Raw genomic sequence first — 19,994 nt, 5'->3', positions numbered from 1 at the left:
AATTCGACAAGGAACTTTGGAGTTTAACCCATGATATTTTTTTCCTTCATATTTTCTGAACCTCACTGGGAAAAAAATTACATTGGATCTAGAGTCCAGACTCTTAAAAACATCGACAAGAAAAAGAACTTTTGATTCAATCAGAATCTAGCTAAAATCAAGAACCAAGCCTCTTAATTTAAGCTGATTTCGTTTTGATTCAAGCGAAAATCCGATTGAATAAAGAGTATTTTTTCTTGTCAATGTTTTCAAGAGTCTGGACTCTAGATCCAATGTGTGTTTTTTTTTCTTTTCCCAGTGCGTGTTCATTATTTGAGATTGGATCGTTAATATCGGGCTAAAGGTCAAAAAATTGAAAATTTTGTCAGACGTGGAATTTTATCCTGAGTACACAGGCAAAACTGCCACATTATGAGCTAGGTGTCACCAACACCAGACAAGTGCGCATGAAGTCCGAAAAACAGCGTCATGTCCTATATTCCCCGGCAGTTTTAGGGATGGAAACGTAAACATCGCGAAATGAAGGTTGCGGCTTTTGGCTCTGTCATGATGACAATGTCTCCATGTTCAGGTGATTCATGGTCGTCTGATTCTATCAAAAAACATTTCATTCGGGGATTTCATTTTATAAAATTTTCTAAAACTTATGCGTCCCTGCTCACTTAAGTCTATTGGTCTATTTAGCAAGATTTTATTTGTCATGGGAACGGAGTTCCCCATGATATTACAATCGTTCCGTTGCTTTCGCAATGGGATTCCCTATACCTCTGCGACCTTGAGCGTTTCGCCCAGTCTCCGATTTTTGGTTGATTTTCCGATGTATCAAAAACCGTTGTATTTTTTAGCCAATCATGTCTCTACGTCAAGTTGTGTTGATTTCTAAAATTCGCTTTCAGCGAGTTTTTTTCCACCTTGAGATGTCGTGTCTGACTGGTAAATCTGCGCAGAACCACGAAGTTCCGTTTTTAGGCAAATTCTTTTTTTTGGGAGGTTTTCATTGGCTATTTTTCGCCATCAGTTTTCTGTTCGTTGGTGCAAAAGATCGCCTACCTCGTTGCTCTTGAGAAGCCGCCATTATCCCACCTCAAATTTTAAACATAGATGTAAAGAAATAATAACCATCGTACAAGGTGGAAAATTGCTCTGGAGGACCCGTTACGGATATATGAGCCAAAATCAGAACTCGATTGATGGATTTAATCCATGAATACAGAAATATTGCCTCAGCTTACTGCCGCGATCGCAAATGCATACTGAGATGAACCTTGTGACACATGACCGCATAGGTAAACAATGTCTCACAGAGTAATGCGCTTGATCCATTTGTCTCTTATCACGCCAGTGGCCGAACCGTTGAAATCTCAAGGACGTCTTTTGTGAAGCCCCGCTCAGCGTCCGAGATCACTTAACTGTTCTCATTTTCTCCTCCCATCTCCGATCGGCGAGATAGCTCAGTTAACTACAGCCACCGTTCTGACTCTGGGAGAGCGTCACTTTTTGTGCGAGCGGGGGTTCGAATCTCGTAGGGGACAGCTAATTTTTACTGGTTGTATTGAATGTTTTAGACCAATAATCTAACAATAATTAATACTTGGCAACTTAGGAAGCACATAGGTCCCTTATGATGCGTATTTGGGCATATGTGTAGAGTAAAAATATCATACGTAGGGTGTCCCAAAAGTACCGGGACTGGTTCTGTAACTTCAAAAGTAAGATAGATGCAGACATGATTTTGGTCTCATTTTAAAGATCAACTCAATACCTATCGATTAAAACCAAGATCAGCTCAATCGAATAAAAATTGACCGAGTTATGACAATTTGAAATTAGTGAGGAAAGTTTACCCCTACGGTTTTTAGGAAGATTTTTCGCTTACCAGGATTCAAAAAGTTAATATTCGTATCCACTTTCCTCCGAATCTTCCATAACTTCCTTTTGCTTTTCAAAGTACCGTCCATCAAACCGGATGCACTTTTTCATGCGCTCTTGCCACTTATCCAACATTGTTTTCCTGAATTCTTCCTCTGGGATGGAGTTGAAGAAGTTTTGAATTGCATTCTGGATTTTTGTCTTCGATACGAATCTTCGTCCGCGAAGCTCCTTTTTAAGCGCAGGAAACATCCAAAAATCACATGGAGCCAAGTCAGGGCTATAAGGGGGATGAGGGATTGTTTCAACTCCATTTTTACTCATAAATTCACGTGTTAAGCTCGATGTGTGAGGCCGCGCATTGTCTTGATGGAGTATCCACGAAGCTTTCAAGTCCGACCGTTTCCGGGAAATGTGCATTCTCAACTCCTTTAGTACTTTGCAATAATACGCACTGTCAACTGTTGTGTTTGATGGTACAAAATGTTGATAAATGACACCTCGAAAATAAAAAAACACAATAAGCATCACTTTATCGGCCGACTTTTCGATTTACGGCGATGAAGAATCTTCCTTAAAAACCGTAGGCGTAAACTTTCCTCGCTGATTTCAAATTGCCATAACTCGGTCAATTTTTATCCGATTGAGCTGATCTTGGTTTTAATCGATAGGTATTGAGTTGATCTTTAAAATGAAATCAAGATCATGTCTGTATCTATCTTACTTTCGAAGTTACAGAACAAGTCCCGGTGCTTTTGGGACACCTTATGTACACTTTACGCCGAAAAAGCGAACCTGAAACTTAAATGCGTTAACTTCCGAAAACCATATATAATCCAACGAAAATAAATAATTGGTACATAACAGCTTTCTTGTATGCAAAGAAAATAATTAAAAATGTTAAAAAAGAGATGTCAACACAAAATTACATAGCCCCTTCAATTCAGAAGATACTACAAACGAACTGTACCTTAACATTTTCATATCCCAGAAGCTAACGTTCCCATGACGAATATTGCTATCGCTAGCGATTGCAAAATCCAACTTGTTTCTCTTTATTATTAATTTTATCCATTGATAACACGCAAAATGCGTTAATCCAACAATCGTATAAGTTAAAATGCGCGGTTCCTATATACGAAAGGAGAAAATAATGGTCTAACTGTATAGAATCTCTCAAGGATTGACATCAGCTAGTTTAATACTCACCCTCTTTTTCCATTGGAATCACGTGCTCCCACCATAGGATCACTGGAAAAAAAAACACATTGGATCTAGGGTCCAGACTCTTGAAAACATCGACAAGAAAAAATACTCTTGATTCAATCAGATTTAAGCTTAAATCAAAAGGAAATCCGCTCAAATTAAGAGGCTTGGTTCTTGATTTAAGCTTAAATCTGATTGAATCAAGAGTATTTTTTCTTGTCGATGTTTTTAAGAGTCTGGACTCTAGATCCAATGTGTTTTTTTTCCCCAGTGATCGCTACATTTTCTCTTGTTTTCTTCGTCGATAAATACCAATAATCAGTAAGCTAACCCATTGCAAGAGTAAATTTTGCAACGTTTGTCGTTGAGTTACGTTCCTCGGTCGGGGAAGCGACGACATGGCAAGAGCTCGTAGCCGAGACCGTATGACTATTGAGGTGAGGAACTATTACGTCGAAGCAATTTCCGTTTCGGAGTTGAAGCAACGCGAAGTTTTCGCTCCATTTTAATTCTTCTCGGTCGACAAAAAGCCACGGCTCCGGCTCCCGGAGTCGCACAGCGGATCGAGTCGATGAGAGAGGTCGGACAAAATTTAGAAACTTTATAACTCCGTTCGTACAAAACTTCGAGGTCTTAAGAGTGCGTCCATTGGTTTTCTCGCGAAATGTTCTTCTAGTAGCACCCCTTAAAATGTAAAATGTGACAGATTAAGGTGATTCGATGGACGCCGTATTTTGTGTCAGTACGGCATGCGATATATCGCATCAATTGGTTCCATTTTTTCAGGTACTCGTCATTCTTCTCCAATTTTGAAATCGCAATTCTGTTGTCAGGAGACTAAAGCACTCATTTACCGATTTTAACAAAGAAATTCAACGTAATAAAGGCGTGGTTTTTTCAGAGAGAAAATATCGCATTCGAGTGCAGTTTCGATATCAGTATCGAATGCTATGTTTTCTCTCTAAAAAAACCACGCCTTTATTACGTTGAATTTCTTTGTTAAAATTGGTAAGTGAGTGCTCAAGTCTCCTGACGACAGAATGGACCACTAGACAGGGTACGAATTTTAGCATTCTAATACATGTTTCTGAACCAAAATTTCACTTAGAACACGATTCGTGTAACTAAAGTTACTGAAACCAACTCTTAGCGAAGATACTAAAGTTTTTATTTCACATCCGTTAATACGAGGAATTTGAACTGGCCGCTCACAAGCCCGTGCTCAAAGCTCTACGTGAGTCAAATCGCGCACTACAGTGGTTTCAGCAAGCTTCTCAATCAAGCAATGTTCATTTCCCACCATGTGTTATTCAAACTAAAAGCAATTTGCTATAGCTGAGCCAAAGCGTCAAGACTGAGGTTGCCAGATTTTTATATCGCTGAGACGTTTATGATAACGTTTAGCGCGCGATGTGAATCACGTAGAGCATTGAGTTTTCATGAGAGGGTGGTTTCAATTCACGCATCAAGAATCATGAAATATCTTTGTAAGGAGTTAATTTCGATAATTTTCGTTGTGCGTATCGTGTTTTACGTGAAATTTTGGTTAGGAAACATGTATCAGAATGCTGAAATTCGTACCTTGTCTAGTGCTCCATTGCGATCTTAAAATTGGAGAAAAATGACGAGTAGCTAAAAAAATGGAACCGATTGATTCGATATATCACATGCCGTTCTGACACAAAATATGGCGTCCATCGAATCACCTTCAAACATCAAAATTTGCAGTTTTAGTTTGAAATTTTCTGTCCGACCTCTCTGATCGACTCGATCCACTGTGAGTCGCGCGGAATTGCAGTTTTGAATTTTCTACCCCATACGAGGCGACTCCGCCTCCTCTATTACTTCCTCCGCCTCTAATGTCGCTTATCTCCCCCGAGCCCGGATTTTCTGCTTGTCTACTTTGATTCGAGATATGCTCCCATTTATATACACGACGATACAAAGGGAAGGTGGGAGTGAATCCAACACACTTTTGACTTAATGAATATCAGCCACCCCCGCGTTAGTTTCTCCCTGTTCTGCCAGGATAAACGTCGTATGAGCCTTCAGACGTTGCCAAACTTCCAATGACAAATCGCGAAATTCACTAAAAAAAAAAAAACACATTTGATCTAGAGTCCAGACTCTTAAAAACATCGACAAGAAAAAATACTCTTGAATCAATCGGAATTTTGCTTAAATCAAGAACCAAGCCTCTTAATTTGAGCGGATTTCCTTTTGATTTAAGCTTAAATCTGATTGAATCAAGAGTATTTTTCTTGTCAATGTTTTCAAGAGTCTGGACTCTAGATCCAATGTGTTTTTTTTTCCGGTGTTTTGGAAAAATTTGTGAGAGTTTCCCTTTGATTTTTTCGAAAAATTTTGTTCGTAATTTGATCTTAAAAGGTTTGAAAATTTCAAGGAAAAATGTTCATAACTGTCTCTAGAGATACATATTTTCCGATAAGAAATTTGGCAACATTCGGATGCTCATACGGCGTTTTTCCTCAGCATGGCAATGTAAGCTACCGTCGGTGCCCCTATCATTTGTTCTCGTCTCTTCGAGTGTGTGAACCGGAATAGTCTAAGGTTTTTCGGGAAGTTCTTCGCCGAAGAAAGTTTTAATCAGCGTGGAGGTATTGACACACGTGCCATTAGCTCGCCTTTTCCAAACTACATACAATGAAACGAAACAGTGCAAGTTTTTAGGGAGGATTTTAAGTTGTCGCGAAAGGTTTTTACTGAGACACACAGTGAAAATGTTTTTGGTTTTCTCATAAATGTTGATGGCTGAGGAACAATACTGCCGATCTGCAAACTGACAATTTTATAGGATGAAGAAAGATTGTCGCCATTTTTGTAATTTTGACGTCAGGTTTGCAATTTCTTTAATACTTTAAAGCGTCTCTACAACGCAACGCTTCCATGCAGAATTGAAAAAAAAAAACCGAATACATCGGGTTGCGTATATTTTATACTGTAAAATACAGCAAAGTCGCTGACTCTCTTTCCACTAAATTTCCAGTTAAGCGGTACTGTTCCTCAGCCATCGATATGAGGTTCTAAGTCAACTCTTCCGTACTTGTTCCCCTATGCGTGGAGAGCGGAATCGTCCGAGGTTTTTCGCGAAGTTCGTCATAAGGAAAAGTTTTAAACTGAGTAGTATGACTCACGTGCCATTAGCACTTTTGTCCCAAAGTATTATGAAACGAAAGAGTACACGTTTTTTAGCAGAGTTTTGTCACCAATGGTTTTTACAGAGACACACAGACCTAACACTTTTTTTTGTATTTGTAAAAAAATATGATATCGAAGTCAAATTTTCCGTATTTTTTTTGCAGCACCTGGAATAAGGTGCTAATGCAACATTCGGGTCGCTGAAAAAGTGTGTGACAACTCTAAAGTGCTTATTTTACCCCATCTGTCACTTTTTGTACACCTCAGTACGTAAATATGATATAAACTGATGGAAAAGTACTGCAGGTGGAAAAAATGAGCATTTGAGAGTAGAGAGCTGTCTTTTTTTTAACAACTACGATGCTGGAAAACCTCCTTCTTCTTGGTGAGGATTTGGAGGATATTAGACCCAGGTTCTCTATGTTATATAGATAGGTTTAGAGTTTTAGTCGAACAGTGCTATGTCCTCGCAAAAATGTTGCGCACAGGATGCTGCAAACTCCTACGAAACCGCTTAAACCCGCGGAAAAGTCACATGAAAAATGTTGGTGTCGACCGATAGGTGAAAGACATGTCTCATCTACACCAAAATCTATTTAAAAGTCTTAAAATGAAGTCAAAGTACTCTATTTATTTTGGAACCGATTTCAATGCATCGATTTACATAATTAGATACGTATTATTTTTTTAAGATTCAAGGAGGATGATTTTCGGTACGAACTTAATGATTTATTTACAGTTAAAATGTCGATTTTCCCAAAATAACCCACTAAAATTGGCAAAATTTGGTATATTGTCGGTAAAACTCCCAACCCACGCATTTCGTTTGCGGTGTTAAAAATATCCGCTCTTGTTTTATTTTTTTACAGAAGTACAAATCAACATTACTCCTTGAAGTTTTCTTAGAGTTTGCTTCGCGCAGAGAAGGAAAATCACGGAAGTTTTTATGAATTGACTTAGAGTAGTTGTCCTTTTCAAAATAAAGTACGAGTTTGACAAGGAGTCTGCTGCCTCGCAAAGGGAGATACTTGATTTGGGAGTTTTATCATCGATATATCGTTGCTCCTCTGACGTAAGGGCGTATCTCGATTTTTACATGAGCCCCAGAGAGCATGGATCGGTATGTAAAGCAGGGCTCACGTGAAAATTGAGATACACCCTTACGTCAGAGGAGCGACGATATATCAATTTTACCCAGAATTCATCACGTAAAAGCTGAATATCCACTTTGAAAAGCTATGGTATAACACACAAAATAACCCACCAAATACACAAACACACCGGTTCGTTCAGAGGAGTTTGATTGGGACCGCGCTTTAGCGGAAAGGAACCAAGCCACATCAGCCATTGTCAAATTCAACGGGGCAATTTAATTTTTAACAAGAGAACGTTTGTATGGATTCCTTTGAAAGTGTAAAGGAAATTGTTCCATTTCATGCCGAAAATTCACTGAAATTTGCACAAAAATCCGCTCAACCATTTTCACGTAACAAATGAAATTGCCGGATTAAACTTGGCGGTAGCAGATGTGGCTTGGTTCATGTCTGCCTCCAGCGCGGTCCATTTTTAACAGTGAAGAAGTGGCCGATCAAAAAGGGTTTACTGTAAGCTAATGGACTGTTTCTGCGATTGAACTAAATAATGAGAGCAGGGGCATTCGGCAGAAGTCACAAGTTATTTTGTTTATTTCATTCTGAGAAAATTTGGAGTTCCTGGAGGTTGTTTGCAAGGACACGTGCCGATCAAGCCACCCTTCAGCTATGAGGCATAATGCGTCTTCCCCGTTACTTTCGATTTGGGGGCTCACAACTCTCTCGGCGGAAGTTGCCGGAAGCCCTCTTTTGTTTTGGTTTTCCTTCCTCCTTCGACCGAGCCATCGACCCGAAACTTTTCCTGTTCCACTTCAAGTTCCATTAGTTTTGTTAAAAGCGTCTAAACACCAATAAACCGTCATTTAAAGTTCGGACCGCAATCCTGCTACAACTGCTCCCGTTCAATTTTTTCCCCGGCCAAGTTAACATCCGCAAACTCATTTAAAGTGAAAACATTCTTGAGGAAATAATATTGGAATCTCTTCGCAGGATAACTGCGAAAGTTTTTCAAGCTGCGCCACTATCATCCTCCGCCCTGGCGTCCTCGAGAAAGGAGCGGGAAAGATTCTGATAAAATATGTCGAGCGAAACTTTCGCAATTAAATCCGTGTCCAGGGCTCGGGTTCTGGAGAGATTCGACGGACTTATTGGAAAAATGTTCCTCGACCGAGAAAGATTGGAGATTTCGATAAATAGTCAGATAATAGTTAATAATGTATTCTCACGGTCTATGCATAACCTTCCCCCGAATCAATCGTCATCAGCACCTCCTCAATACTCAACCTCTCTTTTCGCTGTACTTAACAATGGGCGACTAGAGAAGGTATTTGCTGATAACGTCACATTTATTAATATGCCAAAATATTACGTAGAAAACGAGTCGCACGACAGGAGGTTTAGAGGTCAACTTTTAAATGCAAATATTTTTAACACAGATTAAATTAAAGTTGGATCATACAAATAATCACCCGTATCTTGTTTATAAGTTGTCTTCTAGATTTTCCGTTGTGTGTTTCGTTGTTTTCGTTCAATTACATCACGAAGAGAAAAAGCGTTATGTAGTGCTTCAATCATATTTTGCCTAGTAACCTGTATACCTACTTTTACCAGTATGAATCCAACATGATTTCCAAATTGAATCGGAGTCTTTGAAATGCAAAGAATAAACTCGCAACCGCCACTATTTGATTTTTATTCGCAGCTTTATTTCTACGGAAAAGTGATCAACAGTATCGCTCAACAGTTTTCAATGCGGAAATTTCTGTTTTTTCATCCGCAGTAATCCCAACCGATTTTATCATCGCTGAAACGTCATTTTCTCCATACGGTTTTATAAGGTGGCAGGCATCGTCCACTCCCATTTCTGACTAAAATTCCTTTGTTTTTCATTACTTCTTAGCTAGTGTTGTACGTTAAGAATATACTGCCGTGCTACGCCAGTCTGAACATTTGGGCGTTTGTCTATAATATCTGCAGACAGTGCCCTTAGTTGGGTTCGGGCCGTATAGGCAACTTAACTAACTCGATGGCAAACCGTAGGGTATCGTTCGAAATTGAAGGCGCTCTCAGGTTGATGTGAGATCGCACTTGAAGTTAGCGAGAAGCGATTTCTGTTCCTTGCTAAAACCTCATGCATACTTCTACATCACGACTAGATATGAAGGCGTCGGGCTTGCCACGTTGTCACTACCTTCTGTACTTTTTTATGGGTCTCATTCAAAGTCGTCTCACAATAGCCCCTTCCCTTACGAGGTTTACATTATGATTGAGGGAGGTTTAAGGAGTTCCTCTACAAATCATCATAAAGAGGACAATGGATGGGTGAGGACTTTGCGATTTGACTGTTGATTCTTATGCAAAAGTTCGCGAGAAACACGATGGTGCCACTGGTGTTCTATGAAATCAACTCCCAAGCTCAAAAAAAGCTCTCAAGTTGAGGCCAAAATGGAGGGGAAATCCCACGCCATTCTGAGAGTCCACTTTTACATCAAGACAAACTCTCCATGCGAAGATAGGAAGCAAATACATTGACAGGGCTGCCACTTTGTTTGGAGACTCGAAAACTGAAAACCTGGCATCCCTGCTAATGTATTTGCTCCCTATTTTCGCATGGAGAGTTTGTCTTGATGTAGAGGTGGACTCTCAGGATAGCGTGGGATATCCCCTCCATTTTGGCCTCAACTTGAGAGCTTTTTTGCGCTTGGGAGTTGATTTCAGAGAAAACCAGTGGCACCATCGTGTTTCTCGCAAACTTTTACGTAAGAATCAATGGTCAAATCGCAAATTCCTCACACATGCAACATCTCCATTTCTGCAAAGCTCAAGTAACGTTTTGCAGTATGTTCCCTTGCAATGTATTACAATGATTTATCACTTCTAAAAATGCAAAACCGGAGTAATTTTTGCACCTACCTTATAGGCAGTTCGTTTTGTCTCCCGTATTTTATACTTTTTGCAGTGGCAAATTATTGTAAATCCCTTGCGAGGTTCCATTTCCAGAGTCATAATCCTAATTTTTTCCCGAGATTCGTAAACATAGTCCGTTTTATGATTCTGTGTTCAAGGTTTCTCTAAATCTCCCTTAATCATATTTTAATCCATATGAAGGCCCAGACACACACGGCGATTATTCGCCGCGATTGAAAGACAAAAGCCGGCTGCGGCCAGCCGGTCAGCAAGCAACGCGCATTAGCGCCTACAAACCTAACTGGGATACTTCAAGCATTGCGCAATGCGTGAAGTATCCCGTTAGGTTTGTAGGCGCCAGTGCGCGTCTCGCACCGGCAGCACGCCAGCGCCGCTCCGCTCGGTGTTAGGCTTCTTATAATGAAACTCGCGGAGTCAGCGTTTTTCAACTCATGATTTTGAAATTTTTGCACACTCTGCATGGATTGTTCTCATTCAAATTGATGAAAATAAATATGTATTGGACGGAATATATAATGTGTGTTTTAAAAATACTTAAAAATTTGCAAAATTATGTTACTTTAAAATTAACTATTATTTGGTGGAAAGCCAAAACTATTCGCTATTCTAGGAGGCTGTTTAGATTATTGTAAAGGAGCAACATTTTTACAACACTGTAATCGCGCTGATTCCTTTTTGCTAAATGCGATCCATGTAGAACCAAGTGGGTCACATTTAGCAAAAAGGAACCGGCGCGATTACAGTGTTGTAACAATGTCGCTCCTTCATAATTATTATCCAAGAAGCCTCCTGGAATAGCGAGTAGTTTTGGCTTTGCACCAAAAAATTATTAATTGTGAAGGAAAATAACTGTGTAAATTTTAATACTACACATATACTAAGTATTTTTTAAAAGAAATGGAGAAAGGGCACGATTTTGAAAACACTGCAATTTCGCTGGTTCCTTTTTGGTAGAGTCCCTTTACACTGAGAGTCAAGACAATGTGAATCCATTTCTGATTGGTTCCCGTATTTTAGGCCTTCACAGTGTCACAAACGGGAATAAAGATTACATTTTCACCGATTGCAAAGATTATAATCTGGAATGGACCAGGGAATTGCGGGTTCGGCAAGGAACAAACGGAATGAGAGAAGGAACGGAGAAAGGAGTTTGAGAATGGGCCGATCAAAGATTACGAAAAACTTTCAATTTCTGTAATCTTTATTCCCGTTTGCGACTCCATGAGGGGGTGTTGTCTTGACTCTCAGTATAAAGGGACTCTACTCTTTGGTAAATGCGATCCAGGTGTTTTTCGAGGGTGTCTTCAGTCTTGAGATTTGACGGTGGGCGTTTCCTGTTGCAGATCAAACTACTGTTCCTGAAGTGGTTCCCGTGCATCCTGCGGATGTCGCGGCCGGAGCCGGAGACGCCGGTCTCCGGCTCCGGGGAGTCGGCCCGGAAGCTCCAGCTCCGCGAGCTGGAGCTCAAGGAGCGCTCCTCCAAGTCGCTGCTGGCCAACGTCCTGGACATCGACGACGACTTCCGCCACGCCCCGATCCCGCCGCCGGCCCCGCACGGGTACCTGCCCCGGCACGGCGTCGGCGTCGGCGGACACCCTCACGAGGACGGGCACACGGGGACCCTCCTCCACGCCACCTCCGCCTCCTGCCTCGGGCCCCACCGGGAGCTCGCGCTCATCCTCAAGGAGCTCCGCGTCATCACCGAGAAGATCCGCAAGGAGGAGGAGGACGCCGCCGTCACCAACGACTGGAAGTTCGCCGCCATGGTCGTCGACCGGCTCTGCCTCATCATCTTCACCCTCTTCACCGTCATCGCCACCATCGCGGTCCTCATGTCCGCCCCGCATATTATCGTCAACTAAGGACCTCCCGGTTGTCGAATCCCTCTTGCTCAAACTAAGACGTGCTTCTTCCACGGATCACAAATGCTTCCAACGCTCACGTCACTCGGCGCGGGAAATTCAAATTATTGGCTCGTTTATTCAGTCATCACATACACTGGAAAAAAAAAAAAAACGCATTGGATCTAGAGTCCAGACTCTTGAAAACATTGACAAGAAAAAATGACTCTTGATTCAATCAGATTTTTGCGTTAATCAAAAGGAAATCCGCTCAAATTGAAAGGCTTGGTTCTTAGTTTGAGCAAAAATCCGATTGAATCAAGAGTATTTTTTCTTGTCGATGTTTTTAAGAGTCTGGACTCTAGATCCAATGTTTTTTTTTTCCAGGGTACGGAACACTGAGAAGGAAAACTGACGTAAAGGCAGTGGCGCTCCTTGAAAGTTAGCAACACTGTTCTCCCTCCATTTAATACATTGAAAATATCGATTTTAGGTGAGGCAATGTGCTTAGATACGAATCGATTGTTTTATATACATTTAAATGGAGGAAAAAGAGTAATGCCAACTTTAAAAAATCGCCACTGTTTGGAAAGCCTGTCGAAAAGTGCCTCTTTTCGGGGGAACGTAGTGACTTCGATCAAAGTTGGCTCGAACGATACCTTATCAAGAGGAAATTCTCCAGTGAGAGTTTTAGGAGGAGTTCAAAACTCGTTTTAGTAATACGACGTTGCTAAGTTTACATTTTGACCATTGAAAAATACTATTATTTTGAAGTTCTTGATTGTTGAAAAAACAACTTTAGTTGTTTTTTCTTTCTTACTTTCTGAGGCAGGTTAACATTGATAATAAAACTGTGCTTCAGAGAATAAAAAGGGAGCGACTGAAGTTTTCTTTTCAACTCGGAAACTTCGAAATATTTGCATTTTTTAATGGTCAAAAATTGAAACTTTGCCAGAATGAGCTTTGAACTCAAGCTAAAAATATCATCATAAGGTATTGTTAAAGCTACATGTGGACACAATCTCGGAGTTTTTGCAAGAAAGTGAAGGCCCTTTGTTCGTCAGGATCTTTGCTATCAAGAAGGTTTCCTTTTGACTCTAACATGAAATTGCTTGAATCGAGCAGATTTCTGCTGGATGCAAGCGCTTTTTTTTGATAAGCATCTTATCTGTTCAATTCAAGAGATTCAATTTCTTGGTGGCAAATTGAAAAACATTTTGCTTGAATCAAATCTTTCTTTTCCAGTGAAGAATGATTGATGGTGGGAACTAAATCTGCTGTCCGAACATGATTTATGACGAAATTTGGAAAAAGAGGATTTCAGATAAAGTGATACGATTTGACCTATAACTTCTTTTCACTGCTCGTAAAAATAGACTCCGCCTCCTTTATCTTGAAAAACAACCAAAAATTTGGTAGGAAATTCCGAAAATTTCTTGTACTTCGAAGTCACCTTAGCGGCAAGCATTGGTCATACATAGTAAGGATGTGTCTCTTATCCTTTTATCTGAAGATCTCTTTTTCCGACTCTCTTGCAAGCATTCTGAAAGGTGATGAGCATCTTTTTGCAGCGATAATCTGATTTTCTACGCGTGCGTATGGAGCGTCTCTCAGAATAGTCTAATTCTCCACATATGTTTATCAAAATTTGCTTACCATGAAGATTTTTGGCTCCCGGAAAGAGAAAATTGAAATCAAGAGGCCACGTGAACATATTTCAGCGTAGTTGAATAGCACGAGTATTTGAATTTCCCGCGTCAACCTCGACGAAAGATAAGAGCGTTCCAAAAATATATGGTCCTAAAAAATACGTCTCAAGGCTTCAGGTTCCTTCCATTTGTCAGACGATTTGGTTAAACGAGCCTTACCCTATTTTTGATCATCTACGGACGATCTCGGTGAAGGATACTATGATTCAAAGATTGTTATGTCCAACACTCTAAGTTGACTGCCCGAAAATGCCGTGGTTTTCTGTCAAACTATGCATTAAATTCCTTAACCGTTTTTAATACTCAGCTCAGTGGAGTTCTCAAGTGCCTGTATCACCAACCTTCACCGGAGAGAAAGTTAAGACTCATTTTCCCCAATTGCCTCACACATAAGGAAGCCACGTGAAAAACATGAATGGGCTCTTTGAACTGTGTTTGTTTTCGTTTTTGACGACTTCTCTAACCAAAATGGGTCCAGTAAATTGGTCAATCAAACTAAAAACAAAAAGAATGTTCGTTGTGAACGCCCTAATAATCGATCTTTTTTCACAGGATTGAATGGCGTAACATTCGAAACATCGCAAAGCATGCCACGCTACTGCAAGGAAGCGTCAAAAGCGATGGTGAATCCAGTTCTACGTTATGGCCCTTATTACGACATCCTCAGTAACTCAGTGCTGGCACAAATTAGACTTGCATAAACCAGTTGCTGAATCGGCAGGATTCAACTAGAATCGGGCTAACTATATCTTACGTTGTCTACTTTTCCTCTTGTGTTCTATATTTTTACAAGAAAACCGAGCAATATTCTGACTTAAAATAGTGTAAATATATTCTCAAATAGGAGGAAATTTGCGAAAAGCTTCAAGGTGTTACGTTGCTCAGTTTTCAGTAAAAAAATAAAACATGTGAAAATACTACACAACGTGGAATGTAGGTAGGATGATTCCAGTTCATTCAGTCCGAAAAGTCGTCGGAGATTATCCACATCGGGCTCTAGGTTACCGGCCTGACAGCCAGGGATAATAAAAAGGGTTGTAGGGCGTGTTGCTCGCTGACAAAATTTGTTGCAATAACCTTCCAGGCTCACCCGACTAGGTACCTCAATTGCCCAGCAGGACACTTAAAGAACGATTGTTTTTGTGGATTAATGCAAACTTAAAACTGGCTCCTTTCCGTAGAGTACAATTTGAATGCCTGTATACCATCTCACGTAAATCATTATTGATTTTCCGTGTACTTTTCGACCGTTTTCATACTAATACTTCGCCGAAGAATGTAAATTGCCAGTGTGAATCTTCATGATAAGTCTGCGTTACATTAATCGAGCGTTGCCAAATTTGTAACAAGATTTCGACCCTAAATTGTGTTCCTTGTTAATATTCATTGACAATAAGTCGGCTCGAGCAAACGTCCTAACAACTTTCCTGTAAACGGAACTGCCAAATAATTGCCACTCTCGCGCAGTTTACTCAGTCATGCTAAAGTGCATTGGAGTTACACTATCAGTGGTGTGAAAGATCATGGTCAGCAAACTTACAATATCTTAGGTCACATTAAATTACATCACAGCTGCTTAAATACAATTTATTTGAGAACAAATTGTTTTTTTTCATCAGAAGATGTTGAGATTCTGCTTTGCGTAAAAATACTGTATGAATCAGTGACGTCACCGCCAAATCAGCTCTCTTACAACGGACAATAATTACTCAAATTGTAGCACAAAAATGAGTGTATTACTGTCAGGCGATGACGTCATAGGACCGTACCGCGAAGCATTCAACATATATCTACGTTGCCCATCCTAAATTCACCATGGATATTCATTTTGTATCGAATCTGATTTTATCATAATTTCATTCGTTTCAACAATTACTCCACGTATATTTCGACTATAAAATTGAGTGACCGAATTTTCCAAGTATCAAGCATTCCAGTTGTCTCTGTCATTTGACGTACAATCTGTGAGTTTGGAGCCATTAGCACCACTGAACGTCTCCATCTTCGCATAGACGCCTAAACTGCGCTTTGAAAGCGTAAAACACTAAAAATAAAATTAAACTATATTTTTTTAATTTTTCATACAAAAAGATGCATACTCAGCTGTGCGCTTTTTAATCGTGAATTAGACATTGATGAGACAGGTGCTAGGAATGAGAGATATTTCTGTCGCGTTACCTTCCCTGCGTAAAATCTGCCTGAAGAACAGCAAATGCCTATGAATTCAAGTGATTTATAAACTTATCACACTTTAGGTATTTGCGACGATTTCTCAAGAAAGAAAAAAAAAGTATACAGTTCGTTTATAAAATATTCAGAAACTCCAATATCCGGTAAATCACTAAATTGTATCCAAATTCCTCCATTAACACTAATCAACTGTCCGTTAGTGCACACATTTCGCATGATCATTAAATAATTGGATTTGATACACTCTTTTGTGCTTATTTGTGTCAAAAGTTGATTCTTTTTTGTCCGATAAATGGAATATTCGAAGTTGTTTCCTCATTGTCTTGTCGCGTCTTGCGTTCGCCCTCATTGGCTGCTACCACAAACCTAGGTTAAAGGTTTGTCGCAGGAGAAGGAGCTGCGCAGCAAACCTCAATTATAGCTCTGTCTTCATCAAACTGGTTAACTATGCTACCATTTTGTTCGTTTCTTTTCACGTAATTATTTTTTTAAGAGCTTTGAAAAGTTAGTTAATAAAAAGTAAATAATGAAAAAAAAATGATTTTAAATAATAGGTTGCTAATTTTATAAAAGCCTCATTTATACTTACTAGTTTTTCAAATTTGCTAGTAGTTGTTTAGCGTGAATTTGTTATTTATTTCATAATTTAATTAAACGGGTAATATGTAAATAGCGCATTGTTATTATTTATTTAATTTTGAGGATTTATTTGTAAAAATCTTATCGTTATTTCCCATCTGTGAGATAGTAAGAGAGGTTCACCTGTCAAGCAATGCTGTTTTTTTTTTGTTTATACTTTTGTTTTCAGCCCAACTTTTGTCTTTCGAAATCACATACCTTTTCCTTTGCCACCTCATGCAAACTTAAATGATTTTAAAATATCTGTACTTTTTGAATTATGAAGTAAACTAATGAGTAAAAATAATCCAATAAATTCGAGATTTGATATTTTTAACATTCATCAGCTTCTCACAAAAAGGTGGCAGAGATAATTTAATGGTTACCATAAAATTGGGATAGATCTTCCCCTCCTTGTCTTCATTTTACTCGTTACCACATTCTTGAGATAAATCTTTCCCTTGTCTTCGTTTTATTATGTCATGCCTTGTGACAAAAATTTCCCCACCTTATCCTTAAAAAAATAAAAATTCAACCCACCCTCCTTCAAAAAAAGAAAAAAATCAATTTCTTCTTGCGCTGAAGTAAAAAGCTTTATTTGTTAAAACTTGATTGTTCTGTTTAAACGTATCCTATTTTCGAAATTAAACAAATTTTATTAGTGTTAGCACCATTCTCTGTTTTTTTATTTGTTTTGTTCTGTTTGAATTTTTCTCTTTATTTTGCTCCAAGCGTGCAAAATATTCTAATTTTTCTTGTACTAACTGTTAAAGTTTTTCTCCTCTTGTGTATTTTATTAGTTTGTTGAGTTAATAGTTGATTTTTACGAGATATGCAAATCTTTAGAGCAAACCTGTTTTGTTTTCTTCATATGTTATTTGTTTTAGCAAGTAGATAAGCGGAAGGAAATGCAAGATGTGGAACTTCAAAAGCAAGGCAGGCTAACAAAAATAGTTTGAAGAACCTTACTCGCTGTTCCTTGCGCAAGAAATCAAGAACAGAGTTTCAGTCTCATTAATTTGTTTTTCTTTCCCCTCTGCATTAGCTACAATACCTACGTTTTATGCAGTAGTTCGTTCTTAAATGCCTCAATTGTATGGTTTTAAATAATCTTCAAAGTGCAGTAAAAACTACATGTGTGATGTATCTAGTCATCTATCCGAAAAAAAATTTCTTGTCCAAGTATTTTGCAGTTTTTTTTTCGTATTCAACACAGTGTGATTCTAACACTCGTCCCCCCCCCCCTTTTCTCTTAGTATTTCACAAGGATCTCAAAATTATCAGTTGTTTAGTTCTATCGTGTTTCCTCTTATCCACTGTTTTTATTCATGTCACTGTGCCAAACCTCAGATCTGTTCACCTGTTGAAAAACAGACAAAAATACACGTACCCGCAATGCGGAAATATTAGAGTACTACAATGTATTTTGTAATCGTCACTGCTATTGTAATTTTATCGTTATTGCCAAGTTTCAGCCTCACTCGGGACAGTTTGTTCGCCGCCAACGTCGCTCCGAACTTCATCCTCCAAACCAAAGGCAATAATTTGTTCTGTTCTTCCTGCAATTTTTCGAAGCTTTTGTAAATCGCTTTTAAATTTAGGTAAGTCACGTGAATAAGAGAAATTAACTTGTGCCCCGTTTCATCTTCGCTTTGATAAACCTTGAACATGTTTGCAGCTCAATTAAGTTAGAACTACGCATCTGATGGATGGATATCGACCCCAAAAAACAGGATTAATCTCGACATTTTTTGAAAATTAGAACGTCAACGTAACATAGGCACCATGCTTTGGCTTCAACTGGAAAATGGAATTGTTTAATCGTAAAGCTGTGGGTAAAATATAAAACAAAAAACAAAATCAATGTTGGTTACGATTTGAAATGGATATAGGTTCTCTGTAATTACTCTTTCCATGATTTAAAGGCTTAAAAACTGTATTTTCTTTCAAAGAAAATCGCTGCAAAATGTTCAGCTCTCACTGACGTTCCAATTTTTAAGAAATGGTTGATAATAATCCTCATCTCAGCAATTTATCGTGATTGATAGCCAATGAAAGGGTACCAGGTACCATCATCGAAGGGCTAATTGTAAGACCTTGCTCTAATGACGTTACATAGACCTATACACGTCACCAAAGCACCTTGCCTTCATTTGGTGAGGTAGATGACTTCATTCAACAATTCAACATAGTCTTTGTTGTAAATTGGTCTTGCTCTAGATGTCTCAGAAACCAACCAATCTGTCTGAATAATATTTTTCATAACTAGACACGAGATCATTAATTACTGGGTCATGATATATATTACCACTACGATGGTGCTTCTGTAAATCTATGTGACGGAACATTGTTGGAGATTAAAATTTCAAAGTATTTCAATACCCCATCGTTCTTCTCCTTTTTCTGCACAACAAAGCTACCTACTGGGAACATTTCAACTACAATGGAGCTCCCCAGAAAAACAGAGTCACGTGATTCATCTTCGGTTGATTTTAGTTTCAATTTTTATTTTTTAATGTTTTACTTCCCATGTTATTTACTTGTTGTCTTCTAGTTGTAACATACTTTACATAATGTACATTTATAAATCATTAGAAATTATTTTTTTTTCTAGGTAAGGGTTATAAAGAAATTATAATTAAAAGCTATACTCTTAAAATATTTTCTAAACGTGCCTAATTTAAATTTTCGCTCATCGTAGCGCTGTTATCCGAGGGTTCGCTCTGAACTAGAACTTCATATTTTGGTGTACAGTTTTGATGTATTATACATGTAAAGTAAAGTGTCAACTAGGTATGTAATGATGCGCAAGGCCGTAAGGTGTAATGCGTAACAAACATATCTGAAAAGTAGGCGTAATCCGTGTATAAAACTTTTACCTAGTTGTAGCTCCATTTTACGTTGTTTTTTTCAATCGGTTTACCGATTGGTTAATTAATCAATTAATTCGTTGATTTTTCTTTAAATCAAGTTTTTTTCGAGTCATTTTCAACATAAAACGGCAGTATCTAACCAGCTCCCTCACAATTTGTCATCTATCCAACAAAATGTAATCCTAATAAGGCTCAATGTAAATTGATTCACAGCGATTTGTTATTTGACTATTTAACAGAGGATTTTTCTGCCTTGATCATGAAAGTAGTTTCAGGGGCCAGTCGTTGACGTAGTTGGTAATTTCCGAATGGAGTTTCGCGAGTTTGTCTTAAGCCAATAAAAAAAGAGAGGGAAAAACGAATTTCTGACGAGAAGGCCTATCAACCGAAAATAAGAAAAACCCAAAGCAATAAACTATTAAGTAATGTAAAGGATAGCTAATGAATCATACGCAACGCAGGATTAATTGTCAGTAAACGTTTATGGTGTGAATTACTTAAACTTAAACG

General features: G+C 38.8%; 1 protein-coding gene across 4 annotated transcripts in view; it reads left to right on the top strand.

Annotated features, from left to right (window-relative positions):
• Positions 1–16,234, top strand: part of LOC109036950 (neuronal acetylcholine receptor subunit alpha-7) — a 611,445-nt gene extending 595,211 nt beyond the window's left edge. For all 4 annotated transcript variants that reach the window (XM_019051388.2, XM_019051389.2, XM_072301404.1 and 1 more), the window contains one exon: positions 11,597–16,234. In XM_019051388.2, coding sequence (XP_018906933.2) covers positions 11,597–12,115 — 519 coding nt within the window. In that variant the 3' untranslated portion in view covers positions 12,116–16,234. The remainder of the gene's footprint in view (positions 1–11,596) is intronic.
• The last annotated feature ends 3,760 nt before the right edge of the window (positions 16,235–19,994 follow it).

The sequence above is a fragment of the Bemisia tabaci genome, chromosome 6 (genome assembly GCF_918797505.1).
Source record: "Bemisia tabaci chromosome 6, PGI_BMITA_v3".
Taxonomy (NCBI): Eukaryota; Metazoa; Arthropoda; class Insecta; order Hemiptera; family Aleyrodidae; genus Bemisia; species Bemisia tabaci.
Note: the sequence above shows the minus strand (reverse complement) of the source record. Positions and strands in the feature narration are given on the sequence as shown.